Source organism: Pleurodeles waltl, chromosome 2_1 (genome assembly GCF_031143425.1).
Source record: "Pleurodeles waltl isolate 20211129_DDA chromosome 2_1, aPleWal1.hap1.20221129, whole genome shotgun sequence".
Classification (NCBI taxonomy): Eukaryota; Metazoa; Chordata; class Amphibia; order Caudata; family Salamandridae; genus Pleurodeles; species Pleurodeles waltl.
In genome coordinates this window covers 562826799-562853658 of record NC_090438.1, presented here as the reverse complement: position 1 = coordinate 562853658, position 26860 = coordinate 562826799, and the positions used below count along the sequence as shown (strand labels likewise).

At 42.5% G+C, this 26860-nt stretch overlaps 1 protein-coding gene across 1 annotated transcript in view; it reads left to right on the top strand.

Annotated features, from left to right (window-relative positions):
* Nucleotides 1-25030, top strand: part of LOC138260020 (glutathione synthetase-like) — a 327470-nt gene extending 302440 nt beyond the window's left edge. Inside the window, exons 12-13 of the mRNA XM_069208089.1 lie at nucleotides 24285-24408; nucleotides 24920-25030. Of these exons, the coding sequence (XP_069064190.1) occupies nucleotides 24285-24408; nucleotides 24920-25030 (235 nt within the window). The remainder of the gene's footprint in view (nucleotides 1-24284; nucleotides 24409-24919) is intronic.
* The last annotated feature ends 1830 nt before the right edge of the window (nucleotides 25031-26860 follow it).

The following is a 26860-nucleotide window of genomic DNA, read 5'->3' as shown; positions in this document are numbered from 1 at the left end:
AACACTCAATGCTGTCCTTTGCCACCTTGAAAGTGTCTTTGTAGCAGTCAAACACTCCCAGTAACTCAGATTCTGAATGCCAAGGTTTAAACAGGTATGAAAGTAACAAATAGAAAGCTCTTTTATCACATGTTTAGCAAATAGGTTTTCTGTGGTTAATTAAAATGCCTTTTCTGTGTCATCCAAACAACCATTGCAACTAACTACTGCAAATGTATCTTCAACTACATTTTCTGCTACATTGTCTCTATATCACTAGTGTTAAAGTATTTCATAAAGACAAACAATTTCAATATGTGGACTGTGGACTGCTGTTTTGACAGTGGTTGTACTTTCCGAGTCAAATCCTGCAGGGTGCTAAATTTCTGGATAAGATTTAAACACTCTACTTAGCATGTATGCCAGGCCAAAACTTACCCAAACAATTCTTCTTGATTTTGAGAATAAGCCAGCTGAATCCAACTGGCCACAGCAATCATAGGAGTCAATGTTTTTGTGTGAAAGCATCTTCATAATGAAGATGTACAAGTTCTTGGTTAAAGACTTTTTAGCAGAAATCTTCTCCCACATATCTTTCATCTCTATATTCTCTGATGTTGTTATGTAGGAAGTCACAAAATGAACAACAGCTATGCAGTTTTCTGCCACAAACTGAATATCCATAGTTTCAAAATGACAGGATTGCAGTCATTAGTATATTTGGAAGACTGTTTTTCTCAGGTTTTATGTGTTTTGGGGCGATTTTCAAGTAAGGTTATGTCTCACTGTAGACAAAAAACTGTTCAGTCTTTCTTTTGAAATTACAGGTCTCTGGATTCCAATCAACACTTTGTGTAAAAAAATTCTTTAGCTCTGCATTTCTGTCAACAGAATTTCCAAAATCAAGGTGATTGAAAGTACAGAACTTGATGTTTCAGGCCTTTTTCATTACTGTCCTTTGGAATGGCAAATGTAACATATTGTTTTAGCTAAGTAAGTACAGACTGATCTGTGTGTAGTCCAGATGTTGGTGCATCTTTAATCCATAACAGCATATGACTACGAGGAGCCCCTCTTGCTTGGTACTCTTTACGCCAAAATAAATCAGTAACTTTTCCAAGAGGTAGATTTTCATTGCTTCAGATAAAGGACAACATTGCTTAAAATCTGTGGTTAAAATACATACAAACAGCAAAATTCTCCTGAAGCCTTCGAATGGATGTCCTTAATGTTAGAAGTTGCTTCTCCCAAAAGTTAAATAAGTCACCCCACGCATACTCTGCACAACTCAGGGTCAAAAACCAAGTAGGTGTACCTAATTCGGCAACATACATTTCACTTCATCATCACGTTGACATGGCATCAAATTTATCAAATTGTATTCAAACCTCTCATCCTTTCCATTAGGTTTTTCAATAAGTCTTTTGCTGACATATTTTGTAAATTAACTCTTGTCTTGAGAATATGCTTAACAGCACATGAAAGTACAGACAAATCACTTTAAAATAAAAATGGAAGATGGAGTATTTTGAAGAAATATGAATTATTTTGATGAAATTGGGGGTCCTCTGAATATAATCTAGTTGCCCTTTACTCAGCTGCTGGTATTGACACTGGGTGGTCATCCTACCGTCCACCTACTCCAGTTGGAAATAGTTGTGAAAAACAGCGAGCCTCTAAACATTTCTCCCTCACACTCATTGGTTCTCTTTTTGCTAGTGTCTTCTAACATAGATTAGTGGCATCCCCCAAAATATCTTTTGAATGCAATAAATGGATACTGTGGTCTTCATATTTTTTTCACATTTACTTCTATCCTCTTTTTCAATCTGTCCACTTGAAGGTAACATGTCATCCTCCATACAATTTCCATCTGCACCAACATCTACATCTTCATAAGAAACATTATTTTGTTTTAGGTGTAATGCAGCTTTTTGTACCTTATTTATATCCACTAGTTCTAGCCAGATTGGTTTTCATTTTGGCACACCATTCACTAGAATTATATGTGGCTCAATCATACCTCTATCTATACTCCGTTTCAATATTGCATTTAGAATCTAAAGGTAAGTACACAACTCTACCTTTAAGGCCTTTCTGTAGCTCAGACGATGGTAATTTCCTAGTGTTTGGTTCCTTATGAACTATTGCTTGAAAAGGGTGAATCGATTTTATCATTATTGTTTCAGAAATATTTAAATGTTCCTCTGGAGTTTGAACCAACTTTAACTTATTATATATTGCTCTGGCAGGTACCTTGTTGTCCTCTAATTTACCACAGCAATACTTACACATGATTTGACTTGTTGAAAAATCAAAGTGTTCCTCCACCAATAAATACACAGAAAATTCTAGACACTTATCTCTGTTTTCTTGTTCAGTTTTTGAGAACAAATCAACATTTTGAGTTTGACTTTTGCAGTGAGTGCATCATGGTTTCTCACTGGAAACTGAAATAAACTACAACTTCTTGTGCAAACTTATCAGTATACCTATCTGTGCTCTGTTTCTCTATAGCTTGTCATACCAACTCTTCATTTTCCCTGCAGTCCTCTTCAAAACCAAAGAAACGTAATTGAACATCTTCACATACCTTCTCTACCTGTGAGAGAGGACTAAGCCAAAGTGCTTTATTAATTTCTCCTAAACACAATGCTGGATTCTTTACAAAGTAAAGTCTCCTAACTAAATTTCGCATTTTTGAATGATGAATAGCCAAAATCTGAAAATGATAAAATGTGCTTGTACACACTTTCTTTGATTAGACATGCCAGTGAATGCCCTTGTAAATTAGAATATGTTCTCATTTTGCATGGATCTAATCCTTGCAACATTGTAATTTTCCACTTTACACGTCTATCTGGAAATTGACGTAAATGTCTTAAAATATCAATTCATTCCTGGTGAACACTACAAGTACTGATACAATCCCATTTATACAGAGGGGCATGTCTGTGCCTCTTCTACCATCTCTTCTTCTACATTTCTAGGAACCATCACCTCTTTTGCAATGGCTGTGCCATCTTTTACCTTATAGCCTTGATCAGTTGTTTCAACTGCTTGCATTAATGTAGTCTCTTATAAACAACTTTCTTCATTAAATAAAGGCTCTCTTGTAGACGCGTACTTTCATTCACCTTGAAACAATTGACAAAAATAACTTTTATTAATAAGCTTTTTCTTGGCTTTTTTTGTTCATACACAATACTATTTTAACCAGAGTTCTCATGCTGTTGATTAGCAAGATATACAGTTTCCACTTCAAATCAAATACTTTTTCAACTGCACTCTAAATATGTTGTTTTTGCTTCAGTGCTGCAGTTCGTCTCCTATACTCCTTCGAGTTTCACACAAATTCTGTGCTACTCTGTTTCCATACATTCTATTTATTTTTCGTATCATTTATTCCTCAATGTTTCTCAGTTGAGCTTTTTATTAACAATTTTTCCCTCTTTTTGAATTTTCCACATATTATTTTAGGAAACTCCTTAGTTTTCTTACCAGCAACTCTTTTTTTCCAGTACATTCTTCACATCATTTTCATTCTGCATTTTAAGCAAATAGTATTGTTTTTTAAGTTTCTTGCTTGTTTGTCTTGTTTCTGGCACCGTAAATGTTCTTTTTTAAACACAAGTAGATATCTAGTAAGACAATAAGACAGTAAGACAATAAAGAATACATTTATGTTTCCGATAGGCACCCCTCCTTCGCTGGGAGGCCTTCCCCAGCTGGGCCTCTCTGGTCTTCCTGGCCCAGCAGCTCAGGTCCTCCCACCACTTCCTGCAGTGGGTGTTCTGCCAGTTGTAGACCCCCAGGGTCCGCACTTCCTTGGTGATGGCTTGCCAAAGTCCCCTCTTCTGATGGGCGCGGACCTGCATGGGACACACAGAGTAAAAAAACAGATGTCAGTGTGGGTGCTCCATACACAAATGCCATGCCCTTTCAACATGACATGGCCCATGGAGACATACATATGGACAATTTCCAAGCCAAAAACTGCCAGACACACTATGGGTGAGCATTCACACAGTGAACAAAAATGCATACAGGCATCAGCCACATTCACACACATCTAAGGAGGACAAATAGCAGCTCACCTACTCCTCTGGTCGCCCATACAGCTTGGCATACAGGGGTAGGACCCCATCCACCAGCTTCTCCAGCTCCTCCGCAGTGAAGGTCAAGGCCCATCCTCCTGTAACATGTGCCATCTCAGGGACCAGAGTCAGGACACAGCAGCACACACAGTGGAGTTCTTCCCTTCTCGTAGTGCAGGAGTCAAGTGTCAAAGGCCTGTCAAAATGGCAGTAGATACAGCGGTGGTATGCACCGTCACCGCTGGCGGGGATCATGATTGGCCCAGCTTTCCCATTGACAACCATGTTATCCAAAGATCAGGTGCACAGCAGTGAACACTGCCTATCACCATGACGAGTAACGCCAGCGGAATGAAGTCACTTCCACACTACACTACCTGTATGGCAGGAGGTTGCCATTTTGCATCCACCACGCCTCCATAGCCAGGCCGGGGGCCTCATCCATGGCTCCATTCCCTCTCCTCTTTGTCGAGTACTGACGTGAGTACTGGGCCTCCACATGTAATCATGGTGGGAAGTGTGTCTACACTATGATGCTATTATGACTGAGACACCTCACCACACATTAGCCTGACAGGATTACCTTCTTCTTTGTGTCCGTGTGAGGTACATTTGTGTTGCATGTAAGTCATAAATTCTGTCACCATGTGATGCAAGTGTATGTCCAACTCAATGTGTCTTCCTTCCTCCCCGATAGGTACAGACCCATGTGGTGAGGGAGAGCCCCATCTGTTTACAGACCTCTGGTAGATCTGGCCACCATGAAGAACATCACCTCATCATAAATTATCACCTGAATCAAGCTACAATCCTCAGACTCTGTGTAGAAATGGAGCCTGTTCTGAAGCCGGCTAATAGGAATCACCATGCCATACCTACAACTGTAAATGTACTATCTGTGCTCCATTTTTTTCACCACAGGCTCATTCCAAATGACAATGGGCATGGCTGCAGGGGTATCTCAGCCAATGTTCAGCCACATCCTGTCCAATTTCCTGATTGCACTTGTTAAACACCTGCAAAGTTATGTCCAGTTTCCCCAAAGGGCTGATCTCACCACCATCAAATCCGGATTCTATGCCTTTGCAAATATCCCCCATGTGATAGGTGCCATTGATGGTACCCACATAGCCCTCATACCCCCAAGAGTAAATGAACAGGTGTTTCGGAATCATAAAAACTATCACTCCATGAATGTCCAGTTGGTGTGTACTGCTGATCAGTACCTTTCACATGTCAATGCAAGGTTCCCAGGATCAATCCATGATTAATTTGTCCTGAGAAGCAGCAGTGTGCCACACATGATGGGACAACTACAGGGGGACAGAGCTTGGCTCATAGGTGAATGTGTATGACACTGGATCAGTTACATAGCCGACAGGCAGGCTGTACGCAAGTAGATAGCGTGTGTTTCAACCCTCTTTCACCCACCTTTGCAGGGGATTCTGGCTACCCAACCATGCAATGGCTCCTGACACATGTGAGGAATCCCAGGACAGATCCAGAAAGGCATTTTAATGAGGCACATGGTCGAACTAGGAGTGTGATTGAGCGGACCATAGGACTCCTGAAGGCAAGATATTTTTGCCTGCATCTCTCTACAAGGTAGTGGTGGCCTGCTGCATGCTGCACAACTTGGCTGTGAGGAAAGCTATCCCACTTTGGAAGAGGACAATGCTGTCCAACCAGCCCTGCCACCTCAGAGGAGGGATGAGAGTGATGGTGAAGAAGAGGGGGAAGACATCAACTCTAGGACCCAGCTAATCCGGCTATACTTCCAGTGACTCTCAGGTACATTTCATATGATGCTGATGGCTTTACTGCATTGTTTTAGGGTGACTCATGTAGTAAGTGCTGTGGTGTCCCTTACCAGTGATGTGGCAAAATCATGACTGAAGTGGCAGATGGGAGTTAACGCTATGGAATGTACAGTGTGACATACTTCAAACACTGCAGTCTGTTAGACCCCCCTCCTGCAATGCAAGCAGTATCATGATAGTAACTGGCTATTGCACACACAATCAAATTTGATTGCTCATAATAAATAGGGACAGAGATTTAGGATGTACAAGTGTCTTTATTCTAAGTCAAAACATCAGTGATGGAACAGTGGAAGGAAGTGGGCACGTAGTGAACAACATTCTCAGGTACATTTGCACAGCTGTTGGTAGCACATGGGCACAGTCCATAGGGCTATTGGAAGATGGTCAAGTGGCAGTGGCATGTCAACAAGGTAGCTCAGTGGCAACCAAAGGAGACAGTTCAGGGCAGAGTCACTTCCTGGCGGTGGGCTTGATCTTGGCTGATGTTTCAGTGAGCTATCTGAGTCTGTGGCCACGTTTGCGAGGGCGAAGCTGGGCTGCAGGGAAAGGGGTGCTGGTGTCCTGTGAGGCCTCTGGCAGTACCACCAGTCCTGTAACTGCTGCAGATGTAGATGGCAGGGCAGTGTCCTGGCTAGTGGATGGGGCCTGCAGGTGGATGACTCAGGCTGGATGTTTGTCTGGCGCTGCAGCACCCCTGCAATGGTGGTCATGGTAGCATTGAGCTGTTTCCATTGCTCCATGGCCTCCTGGTGGTGTGCTACCTGTAGCCTCTGATTCTCCTCCAAGGTGGCCAGAATCTGGCCCATCCCGTCCTGGGAATGGTGGTATGCTCCCAGTACCTCAGCAATGGCCTCCTGGGGAGCAGCATCCCTCCTTGGGCCATCCGCCTGGACCACTGATACCCTTCCACTGGCCCTAGCCCCCTGTGTCGGTTTCCCCCTGCAAAAAGTCTGGCAGTCCCACTTGAAATGGGCCCCTCATCATCCTGCGTTGTGGTGGGTGGGGACTCAGGCGTGTGAGGGTGATTGTCCAGGGGTGTGGGATGAGCCAGGGATTTCCTCTGTGTCAAGACATCCATCCCCATTCTCCTGAGTGGGGCATTCGTCTTCAGGTGGAGGACTGGCACTCCTTAACTTCTCCATCCGGGTGGCATGGGTGGTGGTGCCTGTGTGTGAGAGAATTGAGATGTGGTTGTCCTGCACATTCTTGTCAATTGCAGCACTGGTCAGCAGTAATTGGTGTTTGAATTCCCATGTAGTGGCATGCAGGTTCCCTTCGTGTTCACTTTGATGCATTTATTGAGGGGGGTAGTGCATTGACGGTGTTGTGGTGCTCCTGTGATTGCCTGGATGGGTTGGTGACTGTGCATAGGGGGCTGGATGATGATTTGTATGGGGGATTGTGGGCATGCAGGTGAAATGGTGTCTGTTGTGGACTGGGTAGGGGATGGGGTCCTGGTGGTAGTGAGAGAGATGGGAGAGGGATGGGGTGAGACAGGCATTACAGGTGTGGTGATTGTTGGGGTATTGTAGTTGACTTACCCAAGTCCAGTCCTCCAGTGAGTCCAGTGAGGCCCTCCAGGTGCAGGATGGCCAAGAGCTTCTCCTCCCAGTCTGTGTATTCGGGGGGAGTAGGGGAGGACCACCACCAGTCTTCTGTACGGCGATGTTGTGCCTGGATGCCATAGAAGGCACCTTCCCCTGCAGGTCATTCCATCTCTTCCTGATGACGTCCCTTGTGTGTGGATGGCTTCCCCATGCATTGACCTTGTTGACTATCCTCTGCCATAGCTCCATCTTCCTGGCCAAGGGTGTCTGCTGCACCTGTGTCCCGAATAGGCGTGACTTGACCCTGAGTATTTCATCCACCATTGTCCTTAATTCCCTGTTGGTGAAGCGGGGGTGCTTAGGGGATGCCATGGTGTGTGTTGTGGGTGGTGTGTTGTAGGTGTGTTGGTGAGGGTGCTGTTGTGTGGTTTGTAATGGTGAGTGTGAAATGTATGAGTTTTGCTGGTGTTTTTGTGTGTGTGACTTGTGTGATGGTTAGTTCAGTGTATGCGTGTTGCAGTGTCAATATCTGTTGTGCTATTAGCATTGCAAAGGATTGTGGGGTGTGTATGTGTGTGTTTTAAAGTGTTGTGGATGTGTGTCAAGTGTGTGCTTTTCAAACTTGCCAATGTGTGCATTTGTTGTTGGCGGGCCCGTACTGCCAATGGTCGTTCGACATTCACTGTCCACTGAGCTGATTTGTGCATCATTATTTGGTGGGTGGGGGATTTGTCTGCATGGTGGTGGCAGGGTGAGGTGTACTGCCTTTCTGCCGTCGTTTGCCCTGGCAGTGGGTGGAGGTTGCAAGATTTTTTCGAGGTTTGTCTTTTTGACATCATTATACAGCAGTATGCAGTTCACCGCCACTGGTGGTCTTTTGTTCACCATCAGCACGGCGGTCGGCGGTGATCGCCGCCAAGTTCATAATGAGGGCCTATGTAACTGGATGTATAGGGAAGTAAATCGGTGTCTGAATTGTTTTATCGATTTCATTCTCATTATGTCAGTTACAGTTTCATATTAGCTATTCTGAAACTGTAACTGCATGTATGAGTGCCTGCCTCTCTCTATGAGTGGGCAAAAAATATATACTATTAACTTATTTACTGTAATAATTCACCAATATCTACTTTGAACCGTATTCATTTATTGCAGATGAATGAAATAACTAGATTTGTGCTTCAGATATGTTTGTTTCTCCTTTGCTGCTCATTATCTTTTTCCTAAATTCCATCATTTACCTTCTCTTTTATTTTCCCTTTTACTATTGTGTACAAACTACACAGTTTCTTTCTTCTTCTATACACTCATAAATTAGCATATACATATACTTTTTAAAATTACTACTTTATCTACATACTTGTAAACTTTCTTTGCTGCTCTCTAATTTGTATCTCAGTATCAGTTACAATCTTCTTGTCACTCAAAATCTGAAGTCAGGGGAACTGGAATGGTATACCACTCTCAGTACAAAGGAACTATTAATGGTAACCCTTCCCACTCTGACTTCAGTGATACTGATGTAGTAAGCAAATCACAACCTGCTTTTCAAATTTTAATTATGTTATGTCAATTATGTTGTGTCACTTGCAAATTATTAAGGCTTTAAGAGTACTGCTATGAAGCACAATTTGGTAATGGTTTTGGGCGGATTTAAGGATCCACTATGGTGCTTAGTGTACCCCCATGTAAAATCGTGGCGGTTCAGGTAATCCAGACAGGAGTCTGTAAATACATTTAAAATTCTGCTGATAAAGCATAGCAATTCCAATATACCTTGTAAAAATTACAGAATTTGAAGTCAAACACTCACTAATCAGAAATATTACCATAGCTGTCTCCTTTTCAGATTAACAGTCTAGTCTTTTTTGTTCCCTTCCCCCATGCTCTTGTACCGCCGTTTCAATGGTAACCATGTTTGAAACATTCTCTGCTACCAATAGGTCAGTAGTTCACAACAGTTTCTGTCCGCAGCACAATTGCTTCAAATTCAGCTGCAGCAGGTATGGTTGACTGTTTTGAATTATATGCATATGCCAAACAGTATATATTTGTTTTATTTTCCCAAAGCCAATTACACATGAAGTTACTTTTTACAGAATATCACTACCTAGATTTTACCTACATCCATATTTACATCATCCAATCAAATATGTTCTTTTAAATTTGAGGTGATGTCCTTCATTGTAACTGCCTTTCATTTTAAAATTCGCCTCATTCAGCTGCAGCTATCTCCTGTGTGCAACTCATGTTTGCCTCCAAAATGTTCAGAGTGTGGATTTTGGTCCATAGGTTTGTGTTTGGGCTAGAGAGAGTGCCATAAAAAGTGCCAGTGACAAGGACTTGGGTTTACCTAAGGTAGACTTTACTTGGGTTAGCCAGAGAGGAATAAAGTGCCATCAATTGCTGCCTTTGGTTGAATGTATTGTGGGTAGCCAACATCCAAACCTCATGATTGCGCACTATTGTGGCAATGACCTAGACACAATTACTGGAGTAGGACTGGAAATCTTAATTAAGGACGCATTTGCTAAATCAGTAACACTTTTCTCACACACTGCCTTCGTGTTCTTTAAAATTTCGAAAGGCAGAAGTGGAAGTGGTCAAACAAATTTCCTCTTCAGATCGACAAATCCAGGAAACTTCAATAAAACTGTTTCTGCACAACATGGACTCTACATACCACAACAATTTACTCTTTGATATGGATGGAATATATAGAAATGATGGAGTTCATTTAACAGAGAAAGTGAAAAGGATGGTTCTCAACAACTTGAAAGAGTGAATCCCGTTATGTGTGTAATAATCTACACATCATAAACACAAAGGCTCTTTTCTGGGCCAACCCTATTTGCAAACTCCACTTAAATTTAATTTCAAACTACTTTTTCTTCTTATCCCACATGATCTTGAGGATCTGTTGAGAATTCACAAACCAAAAGCAAAATTCAGCACAAAATAGCAGCACATTTCAAATCCATGACAGGTCCACAGATTCACTCCGAACCCAAAACATTAATGCAAAACAGCGAACATATTTATTTTACTTCACTTATAACTGGCTGCATTCATATATCATAGACTGCAGAAGTCACTGTCTACTCTGTGAGTGAATTTCTCACTTCTCTATGGATCTGTGAGTGTGCATATGAGTGTTTATTTGACTGTTTAAGTGGTAATGCAGGGGTGTAAGGGACTAAGAGGCTTGGTATATGTATAGGAGTCTAACTGCCTGCATGGTTTTTTGACTGGGTTTTTGAGTGATTATATGGATCTCTCAGTAGGTGTATCAATGTCTGCATGGGTCTGTGAGTAGGTATGTGGGTATCAGAGTGAGTCTGTGAGTGTCTTCGTGGGTCTGTGCATTGGTATGTACGTTCCAGTGTGCAGCTGTGACTAGCTACGTGAGTGTCTCTGTGGGTCTGTGAGTGGGCATGTGAAAGTCTGACTGGGTCTCTGAGTAGGTGTGTATCTGTCTCCGAGGATTTGTCAGTGGTCTACCTATTGATGACTGCCAGTAGGTAATATAAGTATATACTATATATACATTTAACCTACTGTAGGTTGTTATAGACAGGAACTAGTTTCCATAGGAAAAACATTTTTTTGCCAATAACTTTGGTGCCATTTCATAAATCCTCATGAAATTTTCAAAACTATATATATATATATATATATATATATATATATATATATATATATATATATGGTTCTCTCCCAGAAAGCCTACCCCAATCTGCACACTGTTCTTCTGGCAATTCTGAGAGACGGCACAAATCCAGTCCGACTAGTTGCTTTTCAAAAGGGATTTATTATTTCATTCAATAAAGTGCAAAGTGCGAGGTGTCACAAAGAAAACCTGTCCAGGTATATATATAATGTTTAGAGTATGTATAGGTCATGGAATAGTTTTCATATAAGTTGTTTGATTAGATGCATATGGGTCTCTTTTATCTATCACAATATGTAAATATTATCATAACAATTGCATTTTAATGTGCTTCTCTATTGACATATTGAGGATATATACATGTAAAATAAAATGTAAAAAATAAACACAAATAAATAAACTACAAATACAGCAACACTTGAAAGTCTGTGTGCATAACACTACAACTTAATATCTCGATGAATTATTTTTGAACCTGGGCCTTTCTGCAGGGTCATCCCCAAACTTTTTGTGCCTTCCTTCACCTTTTTTTCTAACCTTGTTTTTGTTGGCTTTCCACTGTTAATCAGTGCTAACACGCAGGTGCTCTGTACTCTCAAACATTGTAATAATGGATTATCCTCAATTTGCATATTTAATTTATTTGTAAGTCCCTAGTAGAGTGCACTATATGTGTCCAGTGCCAGTAAATTAAATGCTACTGCTGGGCCTGTACCACTGATTGTGGCATCCACTATAGCAGCCCTTCAAACATGTCTCAGGCTTGCCACTGCAGAGCCTGTGTGTGCATTTTTAAACTGCCATTTCAACCTGGTGAGTACACCCAATTGCCAAGTCCAAACCTTCCTTTTATCCCATAAAAGTCACCCGTAAGACAGGCCCTAGGTAACCCCAAGGGCAGGGTGCAGTGTATTTAAAAAGTTGAACATGTACTTTTGAGTTTAAAGTATCATGGTAGTGAAAAAATGTTACATTTGTTTTCCGCTACTGCAAGGCCTATCTCTCCCTTAGGTTAACATTGGAGGTTCCTAGAGGCATCCTTTAAGTGTAACTTCCAATTGGGACAAGAAAGAAAGTTGGAGTTTGGTGTCTCTGGACTCTGTCTCTGGGGTCTAAACTCACAACTGTTTGGGAATTTGGATTTTAAGGAAGTTGGCACTTTCTTACTCTAACCATTGTGTGCCTCTGCCTGTCAGTGGATGACAGCTGGGCTTTGTGAATTCCCTCTATACAGTCACATACAAAAGGAGCTGGGGTGTGACATTTGTATCCTGATGGCCATCACCAGGCTGATGGGCCATTAACTGGCTTGATGGGAGGGTGGAGCTCAGTATTGCCTCACTTACTCCTGAAGAGGGCTATGCTTCCCCCCACACAAAGGGCTGCATAACCCCCTGTACAGTGCATGGAGCCCGGGAAGGAAGAACAGGGGCCTTGCTTGTGCATCTCAAAGGCCTCACTTTGAAACCTCTCCATATAAAAGATCAACTGGTTATAAGTACTAGCCCCCAATCGCTACTAAATCAGAACTCTACTGTATCCAAGGACATTCTTCCAGGAAGAATTACTGTTGTGCTGCCAGGAAAGACTGCCTCCCTGTAACTGCATTGCTATGTTGGTCTACTACTTGCTGTGCGCTGTGCTGCAGGAGGGACTGCCACTTTGCTACTTCCTTTGCTGTGTTGGCCTGTTGCCTGCTGCTTCTTGCCTGGAATGAGAAGGACAGGAATTGTTTTCTACATCCGTGAACCCAAGATTCTCCAAGGGCTTGTTGGCTTGCCCCCTGTTATCCTACAGTCCCAGGGACATCAACAAGTGCCTGCAACTTTCCTGGTCGTGCTAGACTCTACCTTCTGTAAGTCCTATTCTTGCCTGAGGTCCTCCTCTCCAGCCCTGGGCCTCAAAAGTGGATTCTGCAGCTGATTTCTGCCAAAAACAGCATATCACCTTAAGTGTGTGAGAAATTCCATAGCATTGCTCAATCGATGCCAACACAGAAGCTTTTTACAGCCTGCATGACTCGAAAACAAAGTATCACATTCATATCAATGAAGTACAATGCCAACATGGGACCCCACTGCGAGGCTCGGTGAGGATGCATTGCTCCATCATAGATATTGTTTCAGCAGACGCTGCATGGGTTCTGTAGCTGGCCTACCCTCCATCAGGTTGGCCTGAAATTTGGATTTGCACCGGTCTCTAGCAACCTCAGGTAACCCTTTTAGTGCTAAGCACTGTTTTCACATTTAGGGACTCATTTACAAAGCCTCTGCACCACCGCTGAGCCTTTTTTTAATGCAACGGTGGAGCAAACAGTGCTCTACACTGCTCCATGTTTACAAACTGATGCACTGGGGGCCAATGCATCAGTTTGTAAAGCCTTGTATCACATTATACCTGTACAAGATACAGGCCCTCATTTAGACTTTGGCAGTCTTTTGCCAAGACCGCCTTTGAAGTGGGCGCCAAAAGACCGCCAGTGTTGGAGGTCCAAAGACCACCGTATTACGAGGCATAAACAGGCAGAAATCCAACATCGCTGGACTGACCCATGGCGGATGAAAGTTGGGTTCACCGCCAGCACTGCCAACCCAGAAGTACTCCACCCACCATATTACGAGCAGTAATATGGCATGGTGGTCCTTGCCGCATTGGCAGTGGAAACGTCGATATCCTCCCCCTCCCAGACGACCACCTCGACGTGGGCTGCTGTGCGGCCCAGACGGGTAGGTGGAACGACCAAAGGGGTGTGTGTGTGTGATAGGTACATGTGCGTGGTGTGTGTGTGCAAGCATGTGTGTGTATGTGTGTGTTGGAATTGGTGTGCATGCGTGTGTTTGCGACTCTATGCATGCATGGTGGTGTGTTTGGGAATACATGCGAAGCATGGGGGTGGGGGTGTGTATGAATGCAGAGGGGGTGTGTGTGAATTAATGTATGCTGAGCATGGGGGGGTGTATTAATGAGGAGGGTGTGTGTGTGTGAGTGAATGTATGCAGAGCGTGGGGGTGTGTATGAATGCGGAGGGGGTGCTTATGCATGCGAGTGAGTGGGGGTGCATGTCTGTTTGTGTTTGGTTGGGTACGGGTGCAAGTCTGTGTGTGTGAGAGTGGGGGTGTCTGGATGTATGCGTGTAGTTGGGTGGGGGTGTCTTTATATATGCGTGCGGTTGGCTTGGGGTGTCTATGTATGCGTGCGGTTTGGTGGGGGTGTCTGGATGCATGCATACGGTTTGGTGGGGGTGTCTGGATATATGCGGTCGGGTGGGGTTGTGTGCAAGTGTGGAGGTGTCTGGACATGTGGGGATGCGTGTGCTGGTGAAGGCCATAATGTATGAATGGTAGGTGTTCCAACAGGAGAAGCCATGCAGAACTGATCTGGTCAAATTTGCAACATTTAATTGCGTCATTCTGTGACTTCCTTATGCCAGAATTGTACTGCTTGATCAGAGTAGGCATAAAACTTACAGAGGACTTTTCTCAATGGGGCCTTCTGGCATTGCTGGAGTAGCATAATTTTTTGATGCTAGTCCAGCAATGCCTGAGTTTAGTGCCACAGATGCATCGAGTGAAAACGTACGCCATGGATCTCTGTCTTGTAAATACAGCTCATCCATGGTGTCTTTGGGGGGTCGTAGGACAGCACAAGAAATCTGACACATCAGAGCTGATGCATCAAATTCTTGTAAATGAGGCCCTTAATTTTAAAAGTTAATCTCTTGACTTCTACTTTTTGGATGTTTGTCATTTTTGTCCTGTTTCACTTAGATACATATTCTCTAGTTTTCAAAACTGGTGTGGAGTCTAGTTTGTGGAGCCTTTCACTGTCTTACTGTAATTAAGTGTTGCTCAAATACCTCACACATTACCTCTTAAGTTAAGGCGGACTCCTCTGCGCAAGTCACCAGAGGTTGAGCACAGAGTCATTTAGGGTTTGCACCTGACTTACTCTGACTGGTATTGTGGTCCCTAATTGCAAAGGGTGCATACCTCTGTCAACTAGAGACCCAATTTCTAACAATTATCTTCCTTATACATTTATACCATTCAATGTAGTTATGTATCTATATTTTATTTCTTTACTACCACTGTAGAAGAAAGAAAAATGCTTTGACTGTCTCCAATGCTAAACTCTGTTATGTTACATATCTTTATATTTATCACTTTACTCTTATTGTAGAGAAAAAAACTTTTGACTGCACAAATGCATTACTCTGTCTCATTCTATACCTCTCTCAATAAATGCTTTACTCCCTGACTCTTCCCAAAGCTCATTGTACTACTGTAATACCTCAAATAACCATTTTTAGACTGTTCCCTCATGCAGCCCTCCTTTTCCTGATCCCAAACCTTATGTTACTACTATGATTTTCCTAATCTCCATCTAGACCCTTCTCCATCTCTCCTCATCCCAGATCTAAACTTTTCTACTATGGTCTCGAAATCCATACAATTAATATACAAACTGATATGATAAATTAATTAAAAGAACTACATTCCTCACAAATATAATATTAAAAATGATATTTACATTAATATTCATAACAATTACATTATATACCTGAAAAAACTATGGGCCACATGTACGTCCGTTAGGAATTGCGATTCCAAGCGAATCACAATTAGGAAATGACAATTTCCAATGTACAAAACTCCATTGAATTCCATTTGCAAATCCCAGTGGGTCACAACTTGACACACACCAGTAATATTCAGCAGACCTCCATGTCTGTGTTTTCTTTCTAAAATAAAACAAAGTTTTTCTTTTTTATGCAGTCTGTTTTAAAAAGTAAAATGAAACATTTCAGTTAAATTGTTTTAAGAGTAGGCAGTGGTCTGTGGGACTACTGCCTGCCCTTAACAAAAAACACATTTTTTTTTGCATGCATTCACAAAGAGGAAGGGGTCCTTTGAGGACCCCCTTCTCATTTGTAAATAGGTTACCGCCAAATTGAATTTGGTGGTAAAAAGTGAATGTTTTTTTACTGCATTTCAGTCACAAAAGATTCATACATACCACTGTGAGTTGCTATTAGGAAGGGACGCCCTTAACATGCCCCTTTCTACTACTGTATCGTTAACCTATTTTGCAATTTGGTAATAGGCTACCAAAATGCAAAATAGGGTTGGGTACATCAGAAATGTTTTTTTCTGGTTGCAAACGACCCGATTCTGTGAATCGGGCTGTTTGCGACCTGAAAAAAATGTTGTCCATGTGTATGCCATATTTCTCCATCACACTGATTTTTCCATATTTCTGACTCCCAGCATTTACAAACCAATAATTTGCCCAAATACCTAGCCAATAATCTCTAAACACAACCCTTGTTGTATGTCTAGTGCACATGTTTGTGGTTGTCTTAAACTCTCATGTTTAGGTGAAGTATGTTCTATGTTCTATGTCTTCTCATATCTACAGACCCGCCCCATGCTCCATTCTCTTGAAGGATAGATAATGGATCCAAGGGGAAGAGAAGTGGTAATAAACAGTAGAATGGGGCTGATAATAGGAGAAGAGGGGGAGATAGAGGTAAGAGAGCTAGGATGCAGGCAAGAATAAAGTTTGGAAAACAAAGCTGAGAAAAAATAAATAGAAAGGATCAAAAGAGAGGTAGGTGGACATGAGAGGGGAAAAGGGCACTGAGGTGATTGCAATACTAATGGAATTTGATGAGATCTATGCACTAGTTATATGTGTGTGATTTTTAAAGCATGAACCTAGCTCACAGGACAACTGAACCCTTTTTCTAATAGAAATGGTTTCAACAGATTGTGTAGTGTTCACAGGTTATATGCGTGGCAGAGGTTGTGAAAAGTTGCCGGTTGATGGGTGCACATTTATATAGAGGGAAGTTAGAGAGAACTCACAGGTGTATAGCAGAGGATTAGACCAAAGCAGAAGGAGCAGGAGGAGAAGAGGCTGAGTTGGGAATAGCAGGGAATATAAGGGTAGCTAAGATTAGGCATTGATAGGGAGGGGAGGTAGTAGGCTAGTTCAGTGATGAGCCAGTATATGAGGGCACCACCTTCAGATGGGTCCTTTGGCATGTTGCTTGAAGAAGGAGGACTTTTTAGTCCTTTCCCGAACAGAAGAAAGACTTCAGAACTAATGATCAGGCATGTTTTGCAACATTTTGTTTGCATTTTTGGTGTCCCCCGGCTTTCTATTTTCATAGTACTCAAGGACTTTCACCCCTTAAAACCCACCTCAGCCCCCATTTGCTTTTTAGTTTCTTAATTTTTCTTGAAATTGTATGACATTTAGGGGCACATTTAAGACCACCTAGCACTACTCCAACAACACATTAGCATCATTTCTTTTACGCTAATGTGGTGTTAGAAGGCCAAAATTGCCACGCCATATTTACAAAGTGGTACAATGCATGCATTGTGCCACTTTGTAACCCTTTGCGCTACATTATGCCTGCACCCGGCATATTGTATGCAAAGGAGGCATTTGGGATTGAAAAAATGGTACAAGGAAATCCAACAGATTTCTTTGCATCATTTTTTTCTGTCACTTTTAATGCCTGCTCAGAGCAGGCGTTAAAAGGAGACTTATATTGGTTACAATGGACCTCTGGCTGCTTAGCACGATTAGCGTGAACATTTTTTATGCTAATCCTGAAATGCAGCTAAAATTGTGACTTGGGGCCAGATGTATGAAGAAATGGCATTGCGAATCACAAATAGCGATTTTTAAGAAATCGCTATTTCCGAGTCGCAATAGGCCATGTACCATAATTGCGATGTGGAATTAGCGATTTCTTAAAAATCGCTATTTGTGGTTTGCGAGGCCCAATTACCGAATCGCAATTTGCATTTTCGCAAATTGCGATTCGGTAATTGAAAATCGCAAATTGCAAGAAATTTCGAGAAAGCACACCTGGAGGAGCCTGATGACATCACAAGCAGGAAGTGAGTCATCCCAGGCAGTTTCAGGTGCCACACCCAAACCAGCATCCAGCGAGAGTCAGCCCAGCCACACTGAGCAACACTCTGAAGGAGGCAGCACACCTGAACAACCATGGACACCTCAGCCCAAGGAAAGGAGAAGGGAGAAAGAAAGCGGAAGGTCAAATTTAGCGAGCAAAAGCTGGAGGTGCTGACAGAGGAGGTGATCAGGAGCCATGACCGCCTTTTTGGTAAAAGCTCACTCCAGGTGCCGGAGAGTGAGAAAAGGAGACTCTGGGCAGACATACAAACTAAGATCTGCGCTATTGGAGTGGCACAGCGCTCGGTCAAAGAAATTAAGAAGAGGTGGTATGACCTGCGGTCCCATGCCAAGGAGAGGGTGGCAAGAAGACTGCAGGAGGCCAGGAGCACAGGAGGCGATCTACCCACCGAGTCACCATCCACCCCGTTAGAGGACCTAGTGGAGTCCACACTCCTCCCTGAAGCAGTCAGTGGGCACCTCCGGCACACCAAGTACCAGCAAAGGTAAGTGCAATATTGAATTGTAACCTCATATGTGTATGCACAAAAGCCCCTTAGGAATTAGCAAGTAATGTAAAACATTGTGAGAAGTAGTCCATTCCACATCTTAGAAGCAGCACAACAATGCATTATGAGAGTGGCAGTCCACAACCCAGAGCTGAAAGTAACACATACAATGTATTTAAGTAGAGCGACACCCAGAGGAACACAACACCCACAACACAGTGAAGAGAAGTACCTGTACCTTTATTACCAGTGTGTGCCCTTACTTGCAACAAACATAACTGACATGCTGCATATTGTCGTTGCAGGTGGGCCAGGCCTAGCAGCCACAGCATGTGCCAGCTTAGGGGAGACTGACACCCATCCAGCCTCAGACTCCAACACGAGTGGGTCTCTCACCATTGCGCCACTCCGAAGCAGTCCCAGGGCACTGCCACTGCCAGAGCTCAGTCAGGACTCCGATGAGCAGCAGGAAGGGCCACATACACCATCCCCAATTGGCAGACGTACCCAGATGCAGGAGGCCAGTTTGCAGCAGACCACAGCACCCCGCAGGATGGCGACAAATGCAGGTGCACAGGCGTATGAGGCAGGTTAGGGAACCTCCTTCTTTGGTGGCCTAGAAGCAGCTGTGTTGCAGCAGCAGCGCCTGCAGAACAAAAATATCACTGGTTTACAAAAACAAATGCAGCAACATAATGCCAACATAGGGGGCTGCATCGCCAGCTGGAGTGCCTGAATGCAAATATAGAACAGCTGCATGAGGGACAGGTCCAGGCATCGCAGGACACAAGGGAGCTAACCTCTGCTGTGCGGGAACTATGCCAGGAGCTGCGCCATGACAGGGTGAGCCACCGCAGGCAGGAGCGACGATTCATGAACATGTTCAGAGGATTCTGTCGCTCAGCCAATAGGCTAGCTAATTCAACCTCACAGATTGCACGTTGTGTAGTGGCTGCACAGGTGGAGGCAGCACACAGCAGCAGGGATGTGGCTCACGGACTTGTCCAAATCACAAATGTGATAGACAACATCATGGGACACAGGTCAGCCACACCTAGTGAGCTTAGACTGGGGGACACGGAGGACACTTCCAGCCTCAGCAGCCTAGCTGTACCCGCAATGGACACCAGACAGCGCAGTGCCAGGCACAGCACTGCCACTGTGGCAGACAATCAAGGTGCCAGTGAGGCAACTGGGCACCCGAGTGGTGTGCGTGGCCGCAAGAAGTAACTGTAGTGGCCAGAGGGGTAATGAGTAAACTATGAAGTAATAGTGCTTTACTCTGAACTTCTATTGTTACTATTTTTTAACTCACTTTTGTTGGTATTCGTTGGACTAACATTACCTGACATTAAGGTAATAAATGTACTTCACTACAGTTACATTTGTCAGTGCATTTGTCTTATTAATACTGACATCTGAAATGGTTGTGTGTGATGTCAGCACGCCTTTGCCTTCCCTCTGCTGCACTGGTCCTGTCTGCTGGCTGTAGGTGTGGTATGGGATCATCATCCTCATCAGATTCAGTATCACATATTTCTACAGGTATGCCCATGGTGGTAGCAATATTGTGCAAGATTGCACAAGTAGCCAGTATTCTACATTTTGTCTCTGGGCTGTACTGTAGTGCCCCTCCACTTTTGTGGAGGCACTGGAAGCGACTTTTCAGCAGTCCAAAGGTTCGCTTCACCACGATGCAGGTCGCCCTGTGTGCTGCATTGTATCTCCGTTCAGCAGGTGTTGCAGGATTGAGGTAGGGCGTCATCATGTAGGTGTGCACTGCGTAGGCACTGTCTCCTGGAAGGGACAGAGGGTATATTGAGTAACTGAACCATCTGACATCAGCACGCCATCAATGCGCCAGTGTACAGAGGGACAATACCTGGTAGATATCCTTCTTCAAACTCCCCAGCTAGCAGTCTTGTGTGAATGCCGCTATGGCGAAAGATGTACGAATCATGTGTGCTCCCTGGGTACCGGGCCACGAGATCAGTAATGATGTAGGAGGCATTGCATATCACCTGTATATTCATTGAATGTTGGTATTTACGGTTGCGGTACACATACTCTGTGGCTGATGGTGGACAAATTGCAACATGTGTCCCATCTATGGCATCTAGGACGTGGGGAACTGTGCTATCTGGTAGAAATCTATTTTTGGCTGCTGTATATCCTATGGGGTCTGGGGGAATCTGATGTACTGGTGTATCCTGCTCAGCATGGCGTTGATAAATGCATTGAAAAATCTAGAGAGGGTACTCTGTGATACCCCTCCAGCTGCTGCTATGACACCTTAATAGCTCCCTGCGGTGAGTAGGTGGAGGGAGCATAATACCTGCATATGGATGGGTATGCTATGAGTCCTTTGTGTTCTGCGCTGCACTATGGGTTGTAGCTCAGCTATCAGATCAAGTATCATGGCTGAGTTCAACCTCTCAAATATTTCCTCCTCTGTCTGGTTAAAAAGTGTAATGCGCACTCTGAAAATGCGCTCCTGTCTCCTCCTCCCTCTCCTCAAACCTGCCAAGATCCTCATCCTCCTCGCCATGACGTAGAGTGCAGCCATTGTGGAGAAGAGTCTGAGGCATTTTGGGCCTCTTTATATAGGTTGCACCTGGTTACCACCTGGTTTCACTTAGTGGTATTTTGCATGTGCAAAATGCCATTCTGCGAAAAATCGCAATTTGTGATTTTTTGATGCATCGAATTGCGACTTGGATTTTGCGAATCGCATTTTGCGCCTCGCAATTTCCTACTGAAAATACTGAATCGTAAAATGCGACTCGCAAAACCAGGTCGCAACACAAAAAATCTAAATGTTTGCGATTTCTTATTTTTGGTCTGCGAATGCCTTTCATGCATCACAGACCACGTTTTTGCATTCGCAAATGGCAGAATTTTGCGATTCGCACCATTTGCGAATGCAAGAAAGTTTCATACATCTGGCCCCTAGTCCCCTAACTACCGCCATGGTGCACTGTATTTTATATACAGCGCACACATGGTGGCATTACGGGGGTGATAAGGGGTGCAAGAAAAATGGCGCTGCACTGTGTGCAGCACCACTTTTATTAAATATGCCCTTTATTTTTTAGTGTATACTTATTGTATTGCATCATAGTATCGATCCTCCGCAACATCATTAATCTCTTGCTATTTTTTTAAGCCAATGTCACTGTTTGCCTACTGCCTTAAAATATCACCTTAATCTTGAAGGAGTGGCAGTGGCTTGCCATGACCTGGGGAAATGGGCAGCTTTTCTAAATGACCGATGGGACACAATATGATTCAGCTAAGTGAATCCCCCACCTCTGAGTTGGCACCACCTCACAAAGTCTGTACACTGTGTGACCAACAGCACATAAGTATTCTTTGAAGTACAAATGCCTTGGTTTTCGAGTTTTTCATCTTTGGTGATAGACGAGAAGAATGCACATGGCACCACAGTGACTGTGGAAGGTGTAAAAACATGTTGGCTGTTGAAACAGAGGTACAATTCTTGTGTTTTTAATCTTGTGGCTGGGCCGGCAATGGATTTAATCTTAATCTATCCTGACATCATTTTAGTAGCTCTATGGTGAAAACTGGAAGGACTGTGGATCCACTGAAGATAGGTAGCATTCTAATAACACATGGCAATTCCAGTGCTTGACTACTGGCAAGAGTGGGCCACTGAATATTCAATTAACACGCCTGGTCCCATAGTCTTCTAAAATGGTTCCAACAACCCAGAGGTAAACCATGTAATGATGCACACCACTTATAGTGGGTGAGGATTGTTTGTTTAAATCTTTTACAATTTAAAATACCACAGGGAGACCCCCACAAGTGTCTAGAAGATCTGACAATTCTACATTGACCAGGGTTTAGCGCAGGCACTTGCGTTCCACAACCAGCTGCATCAATTAGCTACATGGAACTAACAAAGTGTGGAAAGCTTATTATCATGTGGCACCAAAGCTACCAACTGTCCTCTGTAGTATATGTAAATGGGGTGTTATAGGAGTGGCACAAAACATACCTTGATTTTGCTGCAAAAGCAGATCAACTAAAGTAGAGTGTCCTGACTTTGTTTCAGATCCTAACACCAATTGAAAACATGCACAAACAAAAGGTAAGTGGGATATCACATGATATTTCGATGTGCAATACGTAACGTCAGTGAAATCAAGTTATGCTGCTTACCATGGTGCAGCTGGAGTTGTGTTGAAAATTGTACTGGATGGTGTACCTCAAATACCATGAGTAAGACATCCTGCAAGGGTCTTTCACTGGACCTTAGAATCATAGCACAACACATAGGCCCTAATTACAACCCTGGTGGTCGGGGGAGGAATGGCGGTAATACCGCCAACAGGCCGGCGAAAAAAAAAATGGCATTATAAGCATGGCTGTAACCGCCATGCTAATCCGCCACTTCTCCACTCCGACTGCCAGGGTGGTAACGACCGCTGGGCTGGAGACTTTGGTCTCCAGACCAGCGGCTGTCACTACACTGCCGGCAGTATCACGGCCCCGCATACTGCCATGGATTTCGTGGGGTTCTGTACCACCACGAAGTCCATGGCGGTAGGCACTATCAGTGCCAGAAATTCCTTCCCTGGCACTGATAGGGGTCTCCCTCACCCCCCTACCCCACACACAAAGGTGGCAGGACCCCCCTCCCCACCCACCCAACATCGACACACAACACCCTCCACACACACACATACACTACAACTACACATACCCACACACATACAAACAGACGTTCCAACAGACACATACAGATACGCACACATACTCACAAACATACAAACAGACAGACACGCACACATTTTCAAAACACACAACACACCCCCCGCATGCATACAAGCACTCACACACCCCCTCTACACACGCACACCCCAATGCACGCACACAACACACAACACCCCCGCCCCTTTTCCTAACGGACAATCACCTTACCTGGTCCGGTGATCCTCCGGAAGGGAACAGGATCCATGGGGGCTGCTCCGCCGCCAGCTCCCCGTCACCAGAACACTGCCACACCGAATCATGGGACGTGATTCGGTGGGCAGTGTTCTGATGACGTGGCAGTGGAGGTGGAGCAGTCTCCACTTCCCCGCCGACTGCCAGTATGGCTGCAGGCGGCTCTCTGTCTGAAAAAGGACAGAGGGCTGCCAGCAGTCATAATACGCTGTGCGGAAAACCGCCTGCACTGGTGGTCTTCAGCATGGCGGTACCTCGGCAATCTTGCAAAAAGACCGCTGAGGTTAAAATGAGGGCCACAGTGCTTTTTTTCTGTGAGCACTGCTAATGACATTAATCTTGCAGAAATCTATAAAGATTGTTTGTACAATTCAGCACTTCATATTTTTTCATTCATAAACATTGATATCTTTTGGTTGAAAAATGTTTTTTATAGTAATATGGCTGGAGTAAGGTAGTAGAATCCATCTTACTGTCATTTCATGTCAAATCTGTCAAAGAAAGATTATTAATTTTGAAGAAGACCTTCTGAAAATGCAGGAATAAAAGCTACACATGGCTTGAAAATGTCTTTCTAGTGAAAACATTGTTCCTCTTTGGATGCTTTGTCTGTAAAGAATTTTGGGCAGCTCTTCTTTGCCAGTGCTGACAGGAAATTCTCAATAAAACCTTGTAAAATGAAGTTGAACTACAGCATAAAAACATATGAAAGGACATAGAATACATGTTTAAGGTGTGTTTTTTTTATTTTCTAGGCAAGGTACAGATATGATTCTGAATGAGCAGGTTGGGCATATTCTGCGTACGAAGGCAACGGAGCAGGTAGTCGGTGGAGTAGAAGAGTTCATGGATATGCCTTACTTGGTGAACAGCTACAAAGTATAGTGAGGTAGTAGTGTTATACTGGAATTGCCATTGCCCACAAGATTGTATGTTGAAAAATGTTGTGGTTGTAATAAAGTATAGTAAAGTGTTTACAAATAATGTATTTCATTGTGCGTTTTTGAATGACAAGGAAATCTTGAATTTTGCAATAAGATTCACAGTGATGTTAGTATGCTTCTGTTGTATTACAATGAACACAAATCATACCTTTTTGTTGTTGACGTACTTTTATCTTGCTTTCAACAGTGTCCATTTCTGATGAATGTCTTTAGGTGGCTTAAGTATGTAAAAGCACTTGAAGAAAGCATCGCTGGATGAAAAGTAATAGAAGCTAAATATCTCCTGTAATAACCAAAACAGGAGTAATGCCTGAAAAACTAGGGGTGCAAGTTATGAACCCTAAAATAGAACTGAAAGTTCTCATAAAGCCTAAAACCCACTGCTAAGATTGGTTGGACCAACTGTTGTGTTGTTATGATACGTTATGTAACATGTATTTGTTTAGTGCTTAACTCACCCAGAGAGTGGGATGTATCCTGGCACTGAGCAGGTGCAGTATGGAACAAGGCATGGCGAACAGCCAAGTATTCAGTTTTTTTCAGAATTCAAGAACTAAAGCAGAGTCACTCATGTGCAAGGGCACAACGCTTATGTGCAAGGGAATTTCGTTCCAGGTAAATGAGCACTGCAGCAGTGAAAGTGAAATGAGCCGATCGGCTCATTGTACTTTGGTTTTCATTGAAAAGATGTCAGTGTGCTCTGCATGCTGATCATCATTTCAGTTAAAACCCAAAACTGCCCCGGGAGCTGGGGGAGCTATTCCAATTTCTTTTCCTATTTCCAATGCCATGTGTGCAGACGGCCATGAGCACTGCAGAGTCGGATGGCTCCTGGGCCTATGGCACATAGAAGGGGTTAATATAATATACAAATACACATATCACAACATAACATACAAACATGCATAACATAACATACAAATACATATAATAACATATATAATCTTCAAATACACATAACATACAAGTACACATAACACACAAATACAACACATATGTTGAAATAATATAACATACAGCTATGTGTATCATAAGAATAAAAATACTATAACACAACATAATATACAAATATACATAACATAGCCTGCAAATATGTATAACAGAACAGAACATACAGATACACAAAACATACAAAGACATATACCATACAAATACACAAAAGATAACATATCTAACATACACATACATATAGTATAACATTCAAATAGACATAACTGAACATGCTATTATATACAAATAGACATAACATACACATGAATATAATATAACATACAAACACACATAAAAACATAGCATAAAATAATATAATATGCCATAACATAAACCAAACATAACATAATAGATAAACACACATAACATAACACATGTGAATACGCATAACATAGCATGCAAATACACAAAACATACACATATCCATAAAATACAGATAGACATAACGTAAAATAGAAATAGACATAACATAACATACATATATTCATAAAATCCTATACATATGTGCATAACATATAAATACGTTTAACATACCATAATGTAACATAAAATAACATACAAATACACACAATGTAAAATGACCTACAAATACACATAACATATAAGTACACATAATATAACATATACACATAAGATGACATAACATAGAAATTCACACAACATAGCATAAGATATAAATACACAAAAAATAACATAGAAATTCTCATAAAATAACGTACAATACATATATCATTACATAACATAACAATACATGTAACTTAATAATCCACATAGCATACTAATACAGATATCATACTAACACACGTAACATAACATGACAAACAAATACACATAGCATAACATAAAATACACATAATGTAGCATACAAATACACATTACATAAAAACATACACATAACATACATGTAGCATAACATATAAATACACAAACGTATGTACCCTAGAAATACACATAATATAACATTCAAACACACAGAACATAACATACAAAAAAATAACATAAAAGCAACAAAACATACAGATGCAAATAACATTACATAGAAATACACATCACATAATATAACATACAAATACATATAAATACACATAATATGGCAAACAATTCAAATACACATAGCATACAAGTACACATAGCATACAAATGCACTTAACATTACATAGATGCACATAGCTTAACATCCAAATGCACATAAAATGATGTGATGTAGAAATACACATGACCTCACATTACACAACATAACATAGCATGCAAAGGCACATAACATACCAATGAACATAACATAAGATACATAACACACAAATACACATACCATAATATACAAAAGCATATAACATACAAATACACACACATCTGGAAATAACAAGCACATTCATATAACATAACATGCAAACACACAA